This window comes from Mobula hypostoma, chromosome 4 (genome assembly GCF_963921235.1).
Source record: "Mobula hypostoma chromosome 4, sMobHyp1.1, whole genome shotgun sequence".
In the NCBI taxonomy this organism is placed as follows: Eukaryota; Metazoa; Chordata; class Chondrichthyes; order Myliobatiformes; family Myliobatidae; genus Mobula; species Mobula hypostoma.
Window position 1 is genome coordinate 92221196 of NC_086100.1, and position 21847 is coordinate 92243042.

The 21847-nt window shown below is 43.2% G+C and overlaps 1 protein-coding gene across 5 annotated transcripts in view; it reads right to left on the reverse strand.

Moving 5' to 3' along the window:
* The window catches only part of cep63 (centrosomal protein 63), a 136971-nt gene that overhangs the window by 89501 nt on the left and 25623 nt on the right, over positions 1 to 21847 (reverse strand). For all 5 annotated transcript variants that reach the window (XM_063046157.1, XM_063046155.1, XM_063046156.1 and 2 more), the window contains exons 4-5: positions 14159 to 14254; positions 5890 to 6021 (exon numbers count right to left, since the gene is read on the reverse strand). In XM_063046157.1, coding sequence (XP_062902227.1) covers positions 5890 to 6021; positions 14159 to 14254 — 228 coding nt within the window. The remainder of the gene's footprint in view (positions 1 to 5889; positions 6022 to 14158; positions 14255 to 21847) is intronic.

Below are 21847 nucleotides of genomic sequence, written 5' to 3' on the forward strand. Positions count from 1 at the left end.
GAATAAGACTCCAGAGCCCGATGGAATATACAGTACCTCAGGTTACTGAGGAAGGCAAGAGATGAAATTGCTGAGAGCCTGACCAAGATCTCCATGACTTCTCAACGGTCCAGCTCTCAAGAAGAATGGTGAATAGCTAATATTGTAGTTATTCAAGTAAGGAAATAGAGATTATCTTGCAAATTATGAACCATTGGTCTCACATCTGTAGGAAGAAAGCTATTGGAGTGGATTCTTAGGGATTGGAATAATTTATTAGGAAAACCATTGCCAAAATAAGAACAGTCAGCAGGGCTTTGTGCAGGGTAAATCGTGTCTTACTAACTTGACTGACTTATTCTAGGATGTGACAAAGACCACTGATGAAGGCAGAACTGTGCATGTTGGTGTCATGGATTTTACCAAAGCATTTAACAAGGTCTCATATAGGAAGCTCTTCCAAGGTAGGACCAATAGTGACTTGTCTGGATTCAGAATTGGCTTGCCCATGGATGATAAAAGGTAACAGTCAACAGGACATAACCTGGCTGGAGGTCTGTGACTTATGAATCTATCCTGGGATTTTTGTTTTTTGAGATTATAAATAAATAATCTGTATGAAAAAATGGACGGGTGGGTTACAAACCTTGCAGACAATACAAAAAATTGTGAATGCAAACAACAGGAATTTTGCAGATGCTGGAAATTCAAGCAACACACGTCGAAGTTGCCGGTGAACTTCGGCCTGAAACGTCAACTGTACCTCTTCCTAGAGATGCTGCCTGGCCTGCTACGTTCACCAGCAACTTTGATGTGTGTTGCAAAAAATTGTGATGTTGTGCATCATGGAGAAGATCGCCAAAGAATACAACAGGATATAGATCAGTTTCAGGTATGGATGGAGAAATGGCAGATGGAATTTACTCTGATTAAATGTGAGCTGCTGTAGTTTGGGAGACCAAATGTGAAGGGACAGTACACTGCTAATGGTAAAACCTTTAACACAGTGTTGATGTACAGAAGGGTCTAGGGGACAACAGCACCCTGAAAGTAGCTGTACAGGTTGTTACATACTTCATGGATATCTCGTGACTGTCTTATGACCATGATGTAATGGTCTTTTGGATGTCACCTGATGTAATTTTCCCACCAATGTGACGTCCCATGATGACATGTTCACCATGGGTATAAAAGGAGACCCCTGGGGTGACGCAGTTGGTTTTCCAGTTAGAACATCAGCCAGATACTCCGCTCCACTGCATATTTGCCTTATGACGCAGTTTTGACTTAAAACGGAGTTTTGTGTTCTATTGTAAGGTACAAAAGTGTTGGGCCGGTAGTTTAACCAATCGCTGCTAGGTTTGTTGATGTATCTTTTCAGTAGTATTGGAGAGTGAAGACGGGAACCTGAAGGAGTCGTTCAACGGTTGAAAGGATCGACCATTATTGCATTCGTTCAAGAAAGAGTGATCTGTATGAGATAGCCTCTGCTAAAAGCAGCAGAAAAGGCTGTGCAGTATCTAGTATCCAGAGGGAAAAGGTCAGTGCCTTTAAACCGTTTTATTTCCATCGTCGTGAATCCTGCGGACAAGGTAGGATCCGGCTGGGATTGGCAGAGATGTCGTATCTTCAAGGAATTCTTTACTTCAGGAAACTCTCTCCTAATTGACTGTATAAATCTCTTGGACTTCCAAATTTACCATTCTATGAACTGTGTTTGAATTTACCACTTTAAGAACTGTTCTCGCATTTATACTTTATTTTCGCCAAACAATTGATACTAGAACGTACAATCATCACAGCGATATTTGATTCTGCGCTTCCTGCTCCCTGGATTACAAATATTAAATAGTAAAAATTAGTAAATATTAAACATTTAATTTATAAATCATAAATAGAAAATAGAAAAATGGAAAGTAAGGTAGTGCAAATAAACCGAGAGGCAGGTCCGGATATTTGGAGGGTACAGCCCAGATTCGGGTCAGGATCCGTTCAGCAGTCTTATCACAGGTGGAAAGAAGCTGTTCCCAAATCTGGTTGTACGAGTCTTCAAGGTCCTGAGCCTTCTCCCGGAGGGAAGAGGGACGAAAAGTGTTTTGGCTGGGTGGGTCATGTCCTTGATTATCCTGGCAGCACCGTTCCGACAGCGTGCAGTGTAAAGTGAGTCCAAGGACAGAAGATTGGTTTGTGTGATCTGCTGCGCCATGTTCACGATCTTCTGCAGCTTCTTTCGGTCTTGGACAGGACAACTTCCATACCAGGTTGTGATACCCCTAGAAGAATGCTTTCTTACGGTGCATCTATAAAAATTAGTGAGGGTTTTAGGGGACAGGACAAATTTCTTTAGTTTTCTCAGGAAGTAAAGGCGCTGGTGGGCCTTCTTGGCAGTGAACCCTGCTTGGTTGGACCAGGTCAAGTCATTTGTGATATTGACCCCAAGGAACTTAAAGCTTTTGACCTGTTCCACTTGCGCACCACCAATGTAAATTAGGTCGTGCAGTCTGCTACTCCTTCTGAAGTCAACAACCAATTCCTTCGTCTTGCTGACATTGAGGGATAGGTTATTGTCTTCACACCATTCCACCAGGTTCTTAACTTCCTCTCTGTACTCAAACTCATCATTACCCGAGATACGGCCTACAATTGTTATGTCATCGGCAAACTTATATATTGAGTTTGATGGAAACTTGGCTACACAATCATGGGTGTACAGTGAGTACAGCAGGGGGCTGAGTACACAGCCTTGTGAGGTTTATCTTTATCATTTTAAGAACTAGTACTGAGTGGCGGTTTGTTAAATGGCCGCATAGCGGTTTACTTCCAGTTAAGATTTTCGTTTGTTTATTTTTTTAATATTGAGCAGAATTTAATAAATGTTTGATTGTTTTTATAAAACCTGACTCAATTCTATATTCATTGTTGCCGGTCACGTGACATAAATTTGGGGGCTCGTCCAGATATGTTCCAATTTTGAGCTTAAGTGCTTGTTTAAGTATCAACCTGATTTGGAAAAGGGAAATACCCAATTCTTTTGTTTGATTGGTGTGTGCATGGTATTCGGCAGCAATGAATATTGACAACTTTATGGCTTCACCTGACCCAGAGTTTTTAGCGACGGCGAGAAAGGGTGTTGTATCCGAGATTGCTAGGAGGTTGGATATTAAAGGAATTACGAAGGTTACAACAAAGCCCCATAATTCAGAGAAAAATCGCTGAGCATTATATAAGTTTGGGGAAGTTTGATGAAGATGTGTTAGATAGGTCTCCAATGATTAATCTGGAAATGCAGTTACATATTGAACAAATAAAGTTAAAGCAATTAGAAGCTGATTTGGAAAGAAGTCAGTTAGAAGCTGAAAATAAACAGAAGGAATTCAAGGCTAGAGAAGCCCATAGGAAAAGGGAATTTGCAGAAAGAGAAGCAAATAAAAGGAGAGAGTTTGAGCTACAGATGGAGAAATTAAAATCCGAGAATCAGTCTTCTGGTTCTATGAAACATTTTATTGCTAGTTGTGAGGTTACTTGGGCTCCTCTATTTAGTAAAACAGAAATGCACAAATATTTCCAGCATTTTGAAATTGTTGCTCTGAGTTTAAAGTGGCCAAAAAAGCAATGGCCAGTGATGTTACAAAGTGTAATAAAAGGGGAAGCACAACAAGTTTACACAGCTTTAAATGCTGAGCAAGCACTGGATTATGATATTGTCAAACAGTATATACTGAAGGCGTATAAGTTGGTTCTGGAAGCGTATAGAGAAAGATTCAGAAATTTGAAGAAATCTGTGGAAAAAACTTACATGGAATTTGCCTACGAGAAATCTGTGTGTTTTGAGAGATAGGTTTCCTCTAAAAATGTGAATGGGGAGTATAATAAATTCAGAGTTGATTTTGCTGGAGGAATTTAAAAGGAGCATTCCTGTTGAAGTAAGGATATACTTAAATGAAAGGGATACTGTTACATTGAAGGAGTCTGCTAAACTAGCTGACGAGTATGCCGTAATTCATAAGAATAAATTTTCTCCAGGTAGAACTTTTAAAAGGAAAAATAGCACAGAGAGTCAAGGTAAACCAGAAATTAAATCTAAAGTTAGTGAGAAAGGTAAGGATGAAGGGAGACATGTGAAGGAAAGACATTTTGGTATTATTTGTAATTATTGTAAGAAACCTGGACATGTAATAGCTAACTGTTTTCAATTGAAAAAGAAAGAGAAGGAAGCAGTCCCAGATGCTTGTGTGCAGCATATTGAAACACCTGTAAAGCCACAGAGTTCGATAAATACCAATGAAGCTTTGCCAGAGTCTGACCAAGTTAAGAGGGGATATGAACATTTTATAACTGAAGGATTTGTATCCTTGAAATAGGGATCCACTCCGGTACCGATAAAAATGCTTAGAGATACTGGAGCTTCTCAATCACTAATGTTAGACAGTGTTCTAAAGTTTAGTGATGAGTCTGACATTAATGAGATAAACTATATAAGAGGAGTTGGGAGTGCCCTTATTCCAGTATATTTACATAGAGTAAATTTAAGGTCAGGATTAGTTACAGGATTAGTTAAAGTAGGACTACAACCCAGTTTACCTGTGAATGATGTTTCTCTATTGTTAGGGAATGACTTAACAAATGGACAAGTTTTTCCTGATGTACATTTGACAATAAAGCTTAATTCTGAGAAACCACAGAGGGATTCTAACATAGATTTTTCCTGTGTTGTAACCCGAGCTGTGGCTAAAAAGACTGATGAGGTTGTTACCCATGACTGCTCAACTCGGAATGCGAACTTTGAGGATGTGTCAGAAACTTTCTTACCTTCATTATTTGATGAAGATTTTGGTAGTAAGTCTGACCATGAAGATTTGTCTTTATCTCGGAAGGAGATGACAGCAGAGTAGGGTAGAGATCCTGAGATAGTTAAATTAAAGGAACGAGCTGTTCCAGATAGTGAAATTGAGAAGGTGCCAGTAGGATGCTATTTTGAAAAGGGAGTATCTATGAGGAAGTGGAGATCTCCTACAGTTCTTGCAAGTGAGGAATGAGAAGTTAATCACCAGGTAGTTGTTCCTAAAGTTTATCAAAATGAGATTTTAACTATGGCTCATAGTATTCCTTTGGGTGGCCATCTAGGTGTAAAGAAAACTATGAAGAAGGTTTTTAAACATTTTTACTGGCCTAGTTTAAGAAAAGATGTAGCGACATTTTGCAGAACGTGTCATACATGTCAAATTGTGGGTAAACCTAATCAAGTTTCTCCAGTGGCCCCATTGCAACCAATTCCAGCATTTGGTGAGCTGTTCTCAAAGACAGAAAGAATACAAAGGCACTGGGGAAAAAAAAGAGCAAAACGAAAGAGTCTGAAAATAGATAACAACTCTCAGGCAACACTAACTAACACATTTCAGCTGCAAAAATAGATCAAGAGGTGACAGTCATCTTCAAGGTTACAAAGGGGGTTTCTTCATTGGACAGAAACCATGGCAACGAAACTTATGGGAAATCAGGTACAAGCAAGATCACTAAAAATTAGCATTACAAATGGTGTGAGATGATGAAATGTATCACTAGCTGATGATAGAGTGGTATTACCAAAAGCAACACAAATATGAAAGAGACACAAACTGGCTATGCATTAAGATGCAAAAAAAAACTTGTGCAGAAAAGTTATCGGCTTACACCTGTCAACTCAGGTGAGTAGTAAACTCTAGTTATTTAACTTTATTTAGACTGATATAACTTTTGCTCATTTACCTTGGCGCCAGAACATCAAAACTGCATTCCTTCAGAAGTCAAGAACTCAAAACAAGCATACATTGCACAGATAGTGAAGCTTAAGTTAAACGTATTACTAACTAAATCATTGAGAAATATTTGTCCATCCTAATGACCAAACCTTAACTTGCACAAAGTATTTACCTCAACCTTCTTGTTCAGCCTGTTGAGTTCAGACAGGCTTGCCTTCCTGTCTTGTCTGTCCTTCATGTCTTCCCTCACTTCCCTGAAATGCCGTCTCTGCAACTTCTGATAGTTTTTCTTCAGTTTCTCAATCTTAAAAAATGAAAGTTTGAATGCATGTTACTCCACATATCCAAGCAGTGGAGTGATAAGACTAGTTTAGCACAAAACTCTGATAAATGCAGCTAGACAAGCTATGTAAATTGCCTATCCATTGACAGTAAAGTACATTTCCTGGCAAGCATTGGAGCGTAAATGCCATCAACATTACAACCAACTTTATAATGGGTAGAAGTACCATTATCATCACAAGCAGCTAAGCAATAGGTATAGATGGCATCAATACCATAATCAAACGTGCTGAATAAAGGTGGCTTTAATACATCCTGTCCCTTGGTTATGAATATCCTGCTTATGGACAGCCATACAAATGAATCAACTATTGAAAGGACAGGCAGGTAGAGGGGGTGGGGTGGCTCTGGTGCTAAAAATGAAATCAAGTCTTTCAAAAAAAGTGACATATGATCATAAAATCCTCAAGGGTAGAGTTAAGGAACTGCAAGGGTAAAAAGACCCTGACGAGAATTATATACAGGCCTCCAAACAGTAGCCAGGATGTAAGGTACAAATTACCAGAAGAGAAAGAAAAGGCATGTAAAAAAAAAACACTGTTATGATAGTCATGGGGAATTTCAGTAGGCAGCTAGTTTGGGAAAATCAGGTTGGTGCTGGATACCAAGAGAAGGAATATGTAAAATGCCTATGATGTGCTTTTTAGAGCAGCTTGTGGTTGAGCCCACTAGGCAAAAGGGTGGAGGAGCAACATCTTATATTGTCTGAGTAGCCTCCAACCTATTGACATGAATATCAATCTCTCCTTCTGGTAAAAAAAATGTTCCTCTCCCCCCCCAACCCCTCATTACTCACTGCAGCCTCTTATCTCTTCTCACCCACCTATCACCTTTCCCTGAATCCACTCCTCCTCTTTCTCCTATGATCCAATTTCCTTCCTTTCTAGCCCTTTACCTTTCTTACTCACCTGGCTTCACCCATCACCTTCAAGCTATCCTCCTTCACCTCCTATCTTTTTATTCTGGCATCTTCCCCCTTCCTTTCCAGTCCTCAAGGAGGGCCTTGATCCAAAACATCAACTGGTATTTCCATAGATGCTACCTGACTTGCTGAGTTACTCCAGTATTTTTTGTGTGTTGCAAAGACAATTCTTGATTGGGAGTTGTGTAATGAACCAGACTTGACCAGGAAGCTTAAGGTAAAGGAATTCTTAGGAGACAGTGATCAAAATATGATATAATTCACCATGCATTTGGAGACGGAGAAGCTAAACTAAAATGCGATGCATCAGTATTACGGTGAAATAAAGGGAATTACAAAAGCATGAGAGAGGAGCGGCCAAAATTGATTAGAAGGGAACATGAACAGGGATAATGGCAGAGCAGAAAAGTCTGGAGTTTCTGGGAACAATTTGGAAGGCATAGGATTGATGCATTCCTAAGTAGTAGTAATAATCTAAAGGGAGGATGAGGTAACCGTGGCTGACAAGGAAAGTCAAAAACAGCATAAAAGTCAGAGAAGGTATGCAATATAGGAAAAATTCGTGAGAAGCTAGAGGATTGTGAAGGTTTTAAAAACAAAGAGAAGGCAACTAAGGAAAAGCAATGAGAGAAAATATGAAATAATTATTATTGATTTATTTATTTAGCAATACAGCACAGAGTAGTCCCTTCCTGCCATTTGAGCCACACTGCCCCTGCAACCTCTCAACCCTGATTAACCCTATCCTTTTCACGGAACAATTAATCTTGGACTATGGGAGGAAACCGGATGACCGAGGGAAAATCCAGAGGACATACAGAGCTGGAATTGAACTCTGAACTCCTGAGTGCTCCAAAGTGAATAGCTTCACGCTAACTGCTACACTGCCAAGAAAAGAACTCCTACAAACAGTAGCAGGAATTGAACCTCAGAGGGTGATTGCTGGTACTGTAAAACATTAGGCTAACCACAATACTATCATGCCACCAAATATGAAGGCAAGCTAGTTAATAATATCAAAGTTTTATTCACATATATAAAGACTAAAAGGGATGAGAGTAGATATCGGACCAGTGAAAAATGAAGCTGGTAAGGTAGTAATGGGGCACAAAGAAATGGCAGACAAATTCAGTAGATATTCTAGAACCTAGAACAGAACAGGAGAGGAGCAGGTCTTCCACCCACAATGCTGTGCCAAAACAATTAAATTAGTAATCAAATGGCCAATTAAACTAATCCCTTGAGCCTACAAAATGTTCATACCTTTCCACTTCCCTCACACTTATGTGCCTATCTGAAGGCCTCCTAAAAGTCCCTAATGCATCTGACTGTATCACAACAACAAGCAGTGCCTTCCAGGCACCCAGCACTCTGAGTAAAAATTTTGCCCCTCATATCTCCTTTGAAATTAACCCCTCTCACCTTAAATGCATGCCCTCTGGTATTAAACATTTCAACCTTGGGAAAAAGATACTGTTTGTCGACTCCATTTATACCTCTCATAATTTTATAAACCTTTATCAGATCTCCCCTCAACCTTCAACACTGCATAGAAAACAACCCAAGTTTGTCCTATCAGTCATCACTGTAAAAGACACCAACAGTTTGCCAGAAATTCTAGTATTATCAAGAGGCAGATATGAGTGCAGTTACTATTACTACAGAGAAGGTACTGGTAAGCTGAAAGTAGATAAGTCACCTGGACTGGATGACTACATCCCAGGTTCTGAAAGAGGTAGCTGAAGAGATTGTGGAAGCCTTATAAGTGATCGTTTAAGAATCACTAGATTATAGATTAGTTCAGGAGGACTGGAAAAGTGCAAATGTCACTCCACTCTTCAAGAAGGGAGGGAGGCAAAAGACAGGAAAGTTAGCTTGACTTCCGCAGTTGGGAAAGGAGTCCATAATTAAAGATGAAGTTTTGAGCTAGTTGGAGGCACAGGATAAAATAGGATGAAGTCAGCATGGTTTCCTTATGGGGAAGTCTTGCCTGACATATCTGTTAGAATTTTTTGAGGAAACAATAGGCAAAATAGATAACAGTCAGTGGAACACACACAAAATGCAGGAGGAACTCAGCAGGCCAGGCAGCATCCATGGAAAAGAGTACAGTCGACGTATCAGGCCAAGACCTGCTGAAGGATCTCAACTCAAAACGTCGAATGCACTCTTTTTCATAGATGCTGCCTGGCCTGCTGAGTTTCTCCAGCATTTTGTGAGTGTTGCTTGAACTTCCAGCATCTTCAGATTTTCTCTTCTTTGTGAAAGAGTCAGTGGATGTTGTTCATAAGAATTTTAAAAAGGCCTTTAACGTGGTGCCACACATGAATTTGCTTTACAACATAAGCAGTAAAGTGGCAAGATATGTATTTAAAGAAAAATACTAGCATGGATAGAAGATTGGTTAAGTGGTAGCAGCAAAGTATGGGAATACTTTGAATTGGCTACTAGTTATCAGTGGTATTCCACAGGGGTCAATGTGTGGAGCACTTGTTTTCAAGTTACTTGTCAATGGCTTGGATGACAGAATTGATAGCTTTGTGGCCAAGATTATGGGTGATACGAAGATAAATAGAGAGGCAGATAGTATTGAAGAAGCACGGAGTCTTTAGAAGGACAGATTAGGAGAATGGGCACAGACATGGCAGATGGAATATAATGTAGGGAAATGAATCGTCATGCACTTTGGTAGAAGAAATAATAGCATAGACTACTTTGTAAACAGAGAGAGGATTCAGGAATCTGCACTGCCAGTAGACTTGGGAATCCCAGGTTGAGTCAGTGGTAAGGAAGGCAAATGCAATGTTAACATTTCTGTGGTTCTGTGGTCATGACAGAGAATCCAGGATGGTTTGTTGCCTCCTGGGTGCCAGGGTCAAGGATGTCTCTGATCGATTGCATGACATTCCGAAGTGGGAGGGTGATCAGCCAGATGTCATGGTGCACATCGATACCAATGACATAGCAAGGAAGAGTGAGGAGGTCCTGGAGAGTGAGTATAGAGAGCTTGGTAGGAAGTTGAAAAGCAGGACTTCGAGGGTGGTAATCTCAGGATTGCTACCTGTGCTACGTGCCAGTGAGGGTAGGAATAGGATGCTCTGGAGGATGAGCAAATGGCTGAGGAACTGGTATAGGGGGCAGTGTTTCAGATTTCAGGATCATTGGGACCTCTTCTGGGGCAGGTGGGACCTGTACAAGAGAGACGGGTTACAATTGAACTACAGGGGGACCAATATCCTTTCAGGGAGGTTTGTTAGTGCTAATGGGGAGGCTTTAAACTAGATTTGCAAGGGGATGGGAACCAGAGTGCCAGAGCTGACAATGTGGCTGGGGTGAAAATAAATGATGTTAAAAGTTCAAGCAAATCCACTAATAGAAAGGTTGTGAGTGGTGGTAAAAATCTTCTGAGGTGTATATATTTCAATGCTAGGAGTATTGCGGGGAAGGCGGATGAGTTGAGGGCGCGGATTGACACGTGGAATTATGACGTTATAGCAATTAGTGAAACTTGGCTACAAGAGGGGTAGGACTGGCAGCTTAATATTCCAGGGTTCCGATGTTTCAGATGTGATCGAGGCAGAGGAATGAAAGGTGGGGGAGTAGCATTGCTTGTTAGGGAAAATATTACAGCAGTGCTCAGGCAGGACAGATTAGAGGGCTTGTCTACTGAGTCCTTATGGGTGGAGCTGAGAAACAGGAAAGGTATGGCCACATTAGTGGGATTGTATTACAGACCACCCAATAGTCAAAGAGACTTGGAAGAGCAAATCTGCAGAGAGATAGCAGGCAACTGCAGGAAACATAAAGTTGTGGTGGTAGGGGATTTTAATTTTCCATATATTGATTGGGACTCCCATACTGTTAGGGTCCAGATGGTTTAGAGTTTGTAAAATGTGTTCAGGAAAGTTTTCTAAATCAATATATAGAGGGACTAACTAGAGGGGATGCAATATTGGATCTCCTGTTAGGAAACGAGTTTGGACAAGTGACGGAAGTCTGTGTAGGGAGCACTTTGGTTCCAGTGATCATAACACCATTAGTTTCAATTTGATCATGGACAAGGATAGATCTGGTCCTAGGGTTGAGGTTCTGAACTGGAAGAAGGCCAAATTTGAAGAAATGAGAAAGGATCTAAAAAGCGTGGATTGGGACAGGTTGTTCTCTGGCAAAGATGTGATCGGTAGGTGGGAAGCCTTCAAAGGAGAAATTTTGAGAGTGCAGATTTTGTATGTTCCTGTCAGGATTAAAGGCAAAGTGAATAGGAATAAGGAACCTTGGTTCTCAAGGGATATTGCAACTCTGATAAAGAAGAGGGAGTTATATGAAGTGTATAGGAAACAGGGAGTAAATCAGGTGCTTGAGGAGTATAAGTGCAAGAAAATACTTAAGAAAGTAATCAGGTTGGCAGTCAAAGTGAAGGATAATCTAAAGAGCTTTTACAGGTATATTAAGAGCAAAAGGATTGTAAGGGATAAAATTGGTCCTCTTGAAGATCAGAGTGGTCGGCTGTGCGCGGAACCAAAGGAAATGGAGGAGATCTTAAATAGGTTTTTTGCATCTGTATTTACTAAAGAAACTGGCATGAAGTCTATGGAATTAAGGGAATCAAGTAGTGAGATCATGGAAACTGTACAGATTGAAAGGGAGGAGGTGCTTGCTGTCTTCAGGAAAATTAAAGTGGATAAATCCCCAGGACCTGACAGGGTGTTCGACCTTGAAGGAGACTAGTGTTGAAATTGCAGGGGGCCCTGGCAGAAATATTTAAAATGTCGCTGTCTACGGGTGAGGTACCAGAGGATTGGAGAGTGGCTCATGTTGTTCCATTGTTTAAAAAAGGATCGAAAAGTAATCCGGGAAATTATAGGCCGGTAAGTTTAACGTCGGTAGTAGGTAAGTTATTGGAGGGAGTACTAAGAGACAGAATCTACAAGCATTTGGACAGACAGGGACTTATTAGGGAGAGTCAACATGGCTTTGTGCATGGTAGGTCATGTTTGACCAATCTATTGGAGTTTTTCGAGGAGGTTACCAGGAAAGTGGATGAAGGGAAGGCAGTGGATATTGTCTACATGGACTTCAGTAAGGCCTTTGACAAGGTCCCGCATGGGAGGTTAGTTAGGAAAATTCAGTCGCTAGGTATACATGGAGAGGTGGTAAATTGGATTAGACATTGGCTCAATGGAAGAAGCCAAAGAATGGTAGTAGAGAATTGCTTCTCTGAGTGGAGGCCTGTGACTAGTGGTGTGCCACAGGGATCAGTGCTGGGTCCATTGTTATTTGTCATCTATATCAATGATCTGGATAATAATGTGGTAAATTGGATCAGCAAATTTGCTGACAATACAAAGATTGGAGGTGTAGTAGACAGTGAGGAAGGTTTTCAGAGCCTGCAGAAGGACTTGGACCAGCTGGAAAAATGGGCTGAAAAATGGCAGATGGAGTTTAATACAGACAAGTGTGAGGTATTGCACATTGGAAGGACAAACCAAGGTAGAACATACAGGGTTAATGGTAAGGCACTGAGGAGTGCAGTAGAACAGAGGGATCTAGGAATACAGATACAAAGTTCCCTAAAAGTGGCGTCACAGGTAGATAGGGTCATAAGGAGAGCTGTTGGTACATTGGCCTTTATTAATCAAAGTATTGAGTATAAGAGCTGGAATGTTATGATGAGGTTGTATAAGGCATTGGTGAGGCCGAATCTGGAGTATTGTATTCAGTTTTGATCACCAAATTACAGGAAGGATCTAAATAAGGTTGAAAGAGTGCAGAGAAGGTTTACAAGGATGTTGCCAGGACTTGAGAATCTCAGTTACAGAGAAAGGTTGAATAGGTTAGGACTTTATTCCCTGGAGCGTAGAAGAATGAGGGGAGATTTGATAGAGGTATATAAAATTATGATGGGTATAGATAGAGTGAATGCAAGCAGGCTTTTTCCACTGAGGCAAGGGGAGAAAGAAACCAGAGGACATGGGTTAAAGGTGAGGGGGGAAAAGTTTAAAGGGAACATTAGGGGGGGCTTCTTCACACAGAGAGTGGTGGGAGTATGGAATGAGCTGCCAGATGAGGTGGTAAATGTGGGTTCTTTTTTAACATTTAAGAATAAATTGGACAGATACATGGATGGAGGTGTATGGAGGGATATGGTCCTTGTGCAGGTCAGTGGGACTAGGCAGAAAATGGTTCGGCACAGCCAAGAAGGGCCAAAAGGCCTGTTTCTGTGCTGTAGTTTTCTATGGTCTATGGTTTTTTTCTATTTATTTCAAGAGGACTAGAATATAAAAGCATCAATGCAATGTTGAGGCTTGATAATACGTTCATTAGACCACACTTGGAGCATTGTGAACAGCTTTAGGATGCTGAGGCCAAGTAATTTTAAAGCAAAGGTTGATAGGTTCTTGATTAGTAAGGGTGTCAAAGATTATCGGAAGGCAGGAGAATGAGGTCAAGAGGGATAATAAATTAGCCATGATAGAGTGGTGGAGCAGACTCAAGGACCAAATGGTTTAATTCTGCTCCTTTGTCTTATGGTCTATCTTCCATTGCATCATTACATTCCAAAGTCCATTTTAAGAACACATACACTTCTGCAAATGAACTACTTGCCCTCTCTTCCACTTTCAGTAACTTTTCTTTCTTATCAATTTTTGATGCCATTCATTGCAATACCATTAAGGCATGGTTAACACAGTAAGGTGTTGGGCACATGGCCAAGTGGTTAAGGCATTCGTCTAGTGATCTGAAGGTTGCTAGTTTGAGCCTCAGCTGTGGCAGCATGTTTGTGTCCTTGAGCAAGGCACTTAACCACACATTGCTCTGGTGTCTGTGTGAGGAGTGACGCCCCACACAGACTTCCAAACTGTGCCTCGTAAGGCATGAAAATGCCCGACGCAGGCCTCTCATGGTCTGAGTCAACGTTCCCTCCCTCCCCCCCTCAGCCTCCCCTAACACAGTAAGTGAATTTTGTGCAATTTTACCTGGGGACAGCTTTGGGATGGGTACAGTGGACAGTGAATTGTGGTGGAACATGGATGGATAATACTTCATTTCAACTATCTTTCATAGTTAGTGAATTTGACAAAGGAGAGAAATTGATTCAAGGAGAAAATTGGAAAGAGAGATTTCCATTTAAATGCTCATTGTTCAAGAGAACTAGTAATTGTATCTTTGACATTACCTCTCCCTGAAATATGTTGAGCTGTGATTCATACTGCACCACCATATCATGTTGAACTTTTTCACTGTCCTGTAACTGCTCTTGCAACAGATCCACCTGAAAAACAGAAAAACTATTTGTGCAAAAGAATCAAACAAGAATATATTTATGTACATGTGGCAAAGAGAGTTCAATTTCTACCTCAACTGTCCCATTCAGCTTTTGCAATCAGTTTTAGCCAGATATGCTATGTTTTTTTCTCCCCATAGGCCCCTACTATTGGAACCTAGTTAGTTAGCCTAGAATCTCCTTCAGAACTAAGGAGGAAAGGGTGGGGAGGGGGGGGAGACACCAGAATAAGAAGGTGAGATGAGGGGGAAAAGAGGCTAGCTGGAAGGTGATGGTTGAAGCCAGGAGGGTGGGAAAAATCAAGGGCTAGAGAAGGAGGAATCTGATTGGAGAGGAGAGAGGACCATAGGAGAAAGGGGAGGAGGGGGAGACCCGCGGGAAGTAATAAGCAGGTGAGGAGAAGTAAAAGGTCAGAGTGTTACTTCTCTCACTTGCCTATTACTTCCCCCTGGGTCACTTTCATCTACTATCATAACCCTATATTTTTTGCAACAGCCTGTAATCTTTCAACAAACTTGTTCCTCTAAATTCCGCAGACTGTTGGGTGGTCTATAATAAGTCCCAATTAACATGGTCGTACCTTTCTTATTCCTCAGTTCCACCCATAAAGCTTCACTAGGTGGGTTCTCCTTTCTGTCCTGACAGAATACTGCCATGACATTTTCCTGACTAGTAACACCACCCATGCCCCTTTAATCCCTCCCACTCTATCACACCTGAAACAACAGAACCCTCGAAAATCGAGCTGCCAGTCCTGCCCCTCCTGCAACCAAGTCTCACTAATGGCTACAATATCATAATTCCATGTGTTGATCCATGCCTTTCCTACAATATTCCTTACATTGAAATATAAGCAACTCAGAACATTCGTCCCACCATGCTCAAGCATTTGCTTCCTGACTTTGTCTGAGGACTTAACAACATCCATCTCAACAACCTTTCCACCATCTGTTCTGGGGCTCTGACTCCCATCCCCCTGCAACACTAGTTTAAAGACCACAACCCCGTGCAGTACTAGCAAACCTTCTAAGATATTAGTCCCCTTCCAGTTCAGGTTCAAACAGTCACTTCTATACGAGTTCCACTGTTCCAGGAAGAAAGCCTAATGATCCAAAAATCTGAAGCCCTCCTTCCTACACAAACTCCTTAGCCACATGTTAAACTGTATAATCTTCCTATCTCTGGCCTCACTAGCACGTGGCACAGGTAGCAAAGCTGAGATCACAACCCTGGAGGTCCTGACCTTTAACTTGACACTAACTCCCCGAACTCACTTTGCAGAACCTCATCCCTCTTCCTACCATCAGTGGTGCTAGAAAGTTTGTGAATCCATCAGAATTTTCTCTGTTTCTGCATAAATATGACCTAAAATGTGATCAGATCTTCATGCAAGTCCTAAAACTAGATAAAGACAACCCAATTAAATAAATACAGAAAAAATTATACTTGTTCATTTATTTATTGAGAAAAATGATCCAATATTACAAGTAATTGTTGGAAAAAGTATGTAAGCCTCTAGGATTATCAGTTCATTTAAAGGGGAAATTAGAGTCAAGTGTTTCAATCAATAGGATGACAATCAGGTGTGAGTCTGGGAGGCCCTACTCTATTTAAAGAACATAAACCTGGGTCTTCACTATCAAAGTCTGACTTTTACCACACAGGTTTTTGGAAGTGTGCCTCGATCAAAGATTTCTGGAGGACCTCAGAAAAAATATCCTTGATGCTCACCAGGCTGGAAAAGGATACAAAACTATTTCTAAAGAGTTTGGATCCACTAATCCATAGTCAGGCAGATGGTGTACAAATGGAAGAAATTCAACACCGCTCTTTGTGTCCTCCATGAATATTTTTACATGCCTTGCTCTTGGGAGTGATTTTTGCTGGTCACAAAGAGCTACTGGGTAACAGCTAAGGAGCTACAGGGCTCTATTCCACTGGCTAATATCAGTGTTCATGAGTCTACCATCACGCAAACACTGAACAACAATGCTGTGAATGGCAGGATTGCAAGGAGAAAGCCACTACTCTCCAAGAAGAACATTGCTACTCATCTAAAGTTTGCTAAAGACCACATAGATATGCCAGAAAGGGTATTGGAAGAATGTTCTGTGGACAGGTTACTCCAAAATAGAACTTCTTGGCTTAAACAAGAAGCATTACGTTTGGCGAAAAGCAAACACTGTATTCTAGCATAAGAACCTCAACCCATCTGTGAAACATGGTGGTGACAACATCATGGTTTGGCCTGCTTTGCTGCCTCAGGACCAGGATGGCTTACCATTATTGATGGAACTATGCATTCTGAATTGTACCAGCATATTCTGCAGGAAAATGTCAGGGTATCTGTCCGTAACTGAAGCTCAAGTGAAAGTGGGTCATGTAGCAAGACAAAGATCCTAAATACACAAGTCAGTCTACCAGAGATTGGTTAAAGCAGAAGGAATTTCACGTTTTAGAACAGCTGAGTCAAAGTCCATAAGATCATAAGACATAGGAGCAGAATTAGGCCATCTGGCCCATCGAGTGCTCCGCCATTCAATCATGGCTGATTCATTCTTTTTCTTGTCCTCAACCCCAATTCCTGGCCTTCTCCCCGTAACCTTTGATGCCATGTCCAATCAAGAACATATCAATCTCCATCTTAAATGCACCCAACAACCTGGCCTCCACAGCTGCATGTGGCAACAAATTCCACAAATTCACCACCCTTTGGCTAAAGAAATTTCTCTGCATCTGTTTTGAAAGGACACCCCTCTAGCCTGAGGCTGTGCCCTCTTGTCCTAGACTCTCCCACCATGGAAAACATCCTTTCCATATCTACTCTGTCTAGGCCTTTCTGCATTCGAAAAGTTTCAATGGGAACCCCCCTCATACTTCTGAATTCCAGCGAGTACAGACCCAGAGCCATCAAATGTTCCTCGAATGATAACCCTTTCATTCCTGAAATCATCCTTGTGAACTTCCTCTTGACCCTCTCCAATGCCAGCACATCTTTTCTAAGATGAGGGGCCCAAAACTGTTCACAATACTCAAGGTGAGGCCTCACCAGTGCCTTATAAAGCCTCAGCATCACATCCTTGCTCCTTTATTCTAACCTCTTGAAATAAATGCTAACATGGCATTTGCCTTCCTCAACACCAATCAACCTGCAAGTTAACCTTTAGGGTGTTCTGCACAAGGATTTCCAAGTCCCTTTGCATCTCAGATTTTTGGATTTTCACCCCATTTAGAAAATAGTCCATACATTTATCTCTACTACCAAAGTGCATGACCATTTTCCAACATTGTATTTCATTTGCCACCTTTCTGCCCATTCTCCTAATCTGTCTAAGTCTTTCTGCATCCGACCTGTTTCCCCATCACTATCTACCCCTCCACCCATCTTCATATTATCTGCAAACTTGCAACAAAGCCATATATTCCATCATCTAAATCATTTATATACAGCATAAAAAGCAGTCCCAACACCAAAACCTGCGGAACCACTGGTCACTGTCAGCCAACCAGACAGGGATCCTTTTATTCCCATTTGCTGCCTCCTACCAATTAGCCAATACTCTAACCATGTTAGTAACTTTCCTGTAATACCATAGGCTCTTAATTTGGGAAGCAGCCTCATGTGTGGCACCTAGTCAAAGGTCTTCTGAAAGTCCAAATATACAACATCCACTTCATCCCATTTATCTATCCTACTTGTAATCTCCTCAAAGAATTCCAACAGGTTCGTCAGGCAGGATTTTCCCTAAAGGAAACCATGCTGACTTTGTACTATCTTGTCCTGTATCACCAAGTACTCCATCACCTCATCCTTAACAACTGACTCTAACATCTTCCCAACCACTGAGGTCAGGCTAACTGGTCTATAACACGAGGAAATCTGCAGATGCTGGAATTTCAAGCAACACATATAGAAGTTGCTGGTGAACGCAGCAGGCCAGGCAGCATCTCTAGGAAGAGGTTCAGTCAATGTTTCGTGCTGGGACCCTTCGTTTCGGGTCGAAGGGTCTCGTCCCAAAACGTCAACTGTACCTCTTCCTAGAGATGCTGCCTGGCCTGCTGCGTTCACCAGCAACCTTTATGTGTGTAACTGGTCTATAATTTCCTTTCTGCTGCCTTCCTCCTTTCTTAAAGAGTGGAGTAACATTTGCAATTGTCCAGCCTTCTGGCAACATGCCAGAGTCCAATGATCTTTTTGAAAGATCATTTCAAATGCCACCACAATCTCTAACGCTACCTCTTTCAGAACCCTAGAGTGCAGTTCATCTGGTCCGGGTGACTTATGTACCTTTAGGTCTTTCAGCCTTTTGAGCATCTTCTCTCATTATAATAACTGCACCCATTTCTCTTCCTTCACACACTACAACATCAGGCATACTGCTTGTGTCCTCCACAGTGCAGACTGATGCAAAATACTCATTTAGTTCATCAACCATGTCCTTGTACCCCGTTAGTATTTCCCCTGCCTCATTTTCTAACAGTCATATATCCACTCTCATTTCTCTTTTATTTTTAGTATACTTGAAAAGACTTTTACTCTCCACTTCGATATTATTTGCTAGCTTGCTTTCATATTTTATCTTTTCCCTGCTAATGACTTTTTTAGTTGCTCTCTATAGTTTTTTAAAAACTTCCCAATCCTCATCTTCCCACTATTTTTGCTTTGTTTTATGCCCTTTCTTTGCTTTTACAATAGATTTGACTTCCCTTGTCAGCAATGGTTGTACAATTTTACCATTTGAGTATTTCTTCATTTTTGGAATACACCTATCCTGCACCTTCCTCATTTTTCCCAAAAATGCACGCCATTACTGCTCTGCTGACATCCCTGCCAGCAGCCCCTTCCAATTTACTTTGGCCAACTCCTCTTTTATACCACTGTAATTTCCCTTACTCCACTGAAATACTACCACACCAGACTTTACTTTCTCTCTATCAAATTTCAAGTTGAACTCAATCATATTGTGATCACTGGTTCCCGAGGGTTCTTTTACCTTAAGCTCCCTAATCGCCTCCTGTTCATTACATAACACCCAATCTGTTTAGCTGATCCCCTAGTAGGCTCAATGACAAACTGCTCTAAAAAGCCATCTCTTAGGCATTCAACAAACTCACTCTCTTGAGATCCATTACCAACCTGATTTTCCCAATCGACTTGCATGTTAAAATCTCCCATGAGTACGATAACATTGCCTTTTTTCCCTATTGCCCTATTTCCTGTGGTCCAGTGGACTCGATGGGCCAAATGGCCTAATTCTGCTCCTATATCTAATAGTCTTATTATAGCAAATTTGACTGCTTTGAGGAACAGGCAGTTACTGTCTTGAGGGCGCGGGGCGAGGGAAGAGCCCGCTACGAAAGAGACGGGGCCGGTCTGCACCCCAAAAAGGGATACGTCATTGGAAGACGATGATTCGGACATGTGGCACCTGTTTCCGTTCACTAATTCCCCGGTACCGGAAGAAGAGGCTCCTGGCCCTTCCCCTACTGAGTTAGGGGAGAGGAGGGAGGGTGTTGAGGAGCCGCCTGAAATACAGCCGGCATTGGGGGAGAGAGAGTGGAACCAGAACCCGAGGCAGAGGGCTCACAGGTGCTGAGGGGTCCCAGTGAGGGTGAGGGTCCGACAGGTAGGCCCAGGGTGTCACCTGTGGTGTCTGAGCTGGAAGAGTCAGCAGAGGAGGTACAGAGGTCTCAGAGAAGTAGGCACCCCCTGGAGAGGTTGCCCTATACAGCGCTGGGAGAACAGGTGTGATCTCTACCGCCCTGGGAAGTTATGTCACTGCTTTATGCACCTGGGTTGGGTTTTGTGTTTTGCAAGGAGCAATGGCGAACTCTGTTAATGTCATGAGGGCATGACTTTTATTTGGTGGGGGGAGAGTGTAAGGGGTTTCTTCTTTTATGTTACTGTGTATGGTAATTAAAATGGCTTCTTTGTTATGTTAAATGCTGAGAAAGTCTCTAGCTGGCACTTTGTTTGGGTTATAACAGATAGCAGAGTACTATGAACCAATGGGTGTCCACGTTATTCTTTCTTGGGGTCATATGGCAGGGAATCAGGGGTTTTTGGCGGGGAGTTGGAGGAGAGACCGTGAGGATGATGGGCATGCGGGAAAGCTCAGGTTGATCACTCTGGGCGGGGAGTCGGGAGGAGAGACCGCGAGGATGCCGGGCGTGCGGGAAAGCTCAGGTTAATCACTCCGGGCGGGGAGTCGGAGGGAGACCACGAGGATGACGGGCGTGCGGGAAAGCTCAGGTTGATCACTCCAGGCGGGGAGTCGGGAGGAGAGACCGCGAGGATGACGGGCGTGCAGGAAAGCTCAGGTTGATCACTCCGGGCGGGGAGTCAGAGGGAGACCGCGAGGATGACGGGCGTGCGGGAAAGCTCAGGTTGATCACTCCGGGCGGGGAGTCGGAGGGAGACCGCGAGGATGCCGGGCGTGCGGGAAAGCTCAGGTTGATCACTCCGGGCGGGGAGTCGGAGGGAGACCGCGAGGATGCCGGGCGTGCGGGAGAGCTCAGGTTGATCACTCCGGGCGGGGAGTCGGAGGAGAGACCGCGAGGATGCCGGGCGTGCAGGAAAGCTCAGGTTGATCACTCCGGGCGGGGAGTCGGAGGAGAGACCGCGAGGAAGCCGGGCGTGCGGGAAAGCTCAGGTTGATCACTCCGGGCGGGGAGTCGGAGGAGAGACCGCGAGGATGCCGGGCGTGCGGGAAAGCTCAGGTTGATCACTCCGGGCGGGGAGTCGGAGGGAGACCGCGAGGATGCCGGGCGTGCGGGAAAGCTCAGGTTGATCACTCCGGGCGGGGAGTCAGAGGAGAGACCGCGAGGATGCCGGGCGTGCGGGAAAGCTCAGGTTGATCACTCCGGGCGGGGAATCGGAGGAGAGACCGCGAGGATGCCGGGCGTGCGGGAAAGCTCAGGTTGATCACTCCGGGCGGGGAGTCGGAGGAGAGACCGCGAGGATGCCGGGCGTGCAGGAAAGCTCAGGTTGATCACTCCGGGCGGGGAGTCGGAGGAGAGACCGCGAGGAAGCCGGGCGTGCGGGAAAGCTCAGGTTGATCACTCCGGGCGGGGAGTCGGAGGAGAGACCGCGAGGATGCCGGGCGTGCGGGAAAGCTCAGGTTGATCACTCCGGGCGGGGAGTCGGAGGGAGACCGCGAGGATGCCGGGCGTGCGGGAAAGCTCAGGTTGATCACTCCGGGCGGGGAGTCAGAGGAGAGACCGCGAGGATGCCGGGCGTGCGGGAAAGCTCAGGTTGATCACTCCGGGCGGGGAGTCGGAGGAGAGACCGCGAGGATGCCGGGCAAGAGGGAAAGCTCAGGTTGATCATTCCGGGTGGTCCCGAGCTGCGAGTCAAAGGGGTCCGAGTGGTCCCGAAGAGGTCCCTGAGCTCCAACGTGTGCACGAAGAAATTGAACTTTGATAGGTCTGGCGCCTTTTCTATTCCTTTTTTGTATTGAACTTCTATTAATCTCATAGAATTCGTAATATCTATGAAGTGTAATTGGTAAAACGTACATTGTGTGCTGGCCGATGATTGGTGTTTGAAGCTGAATCAGGTGGCATGTACAGCAACCGACA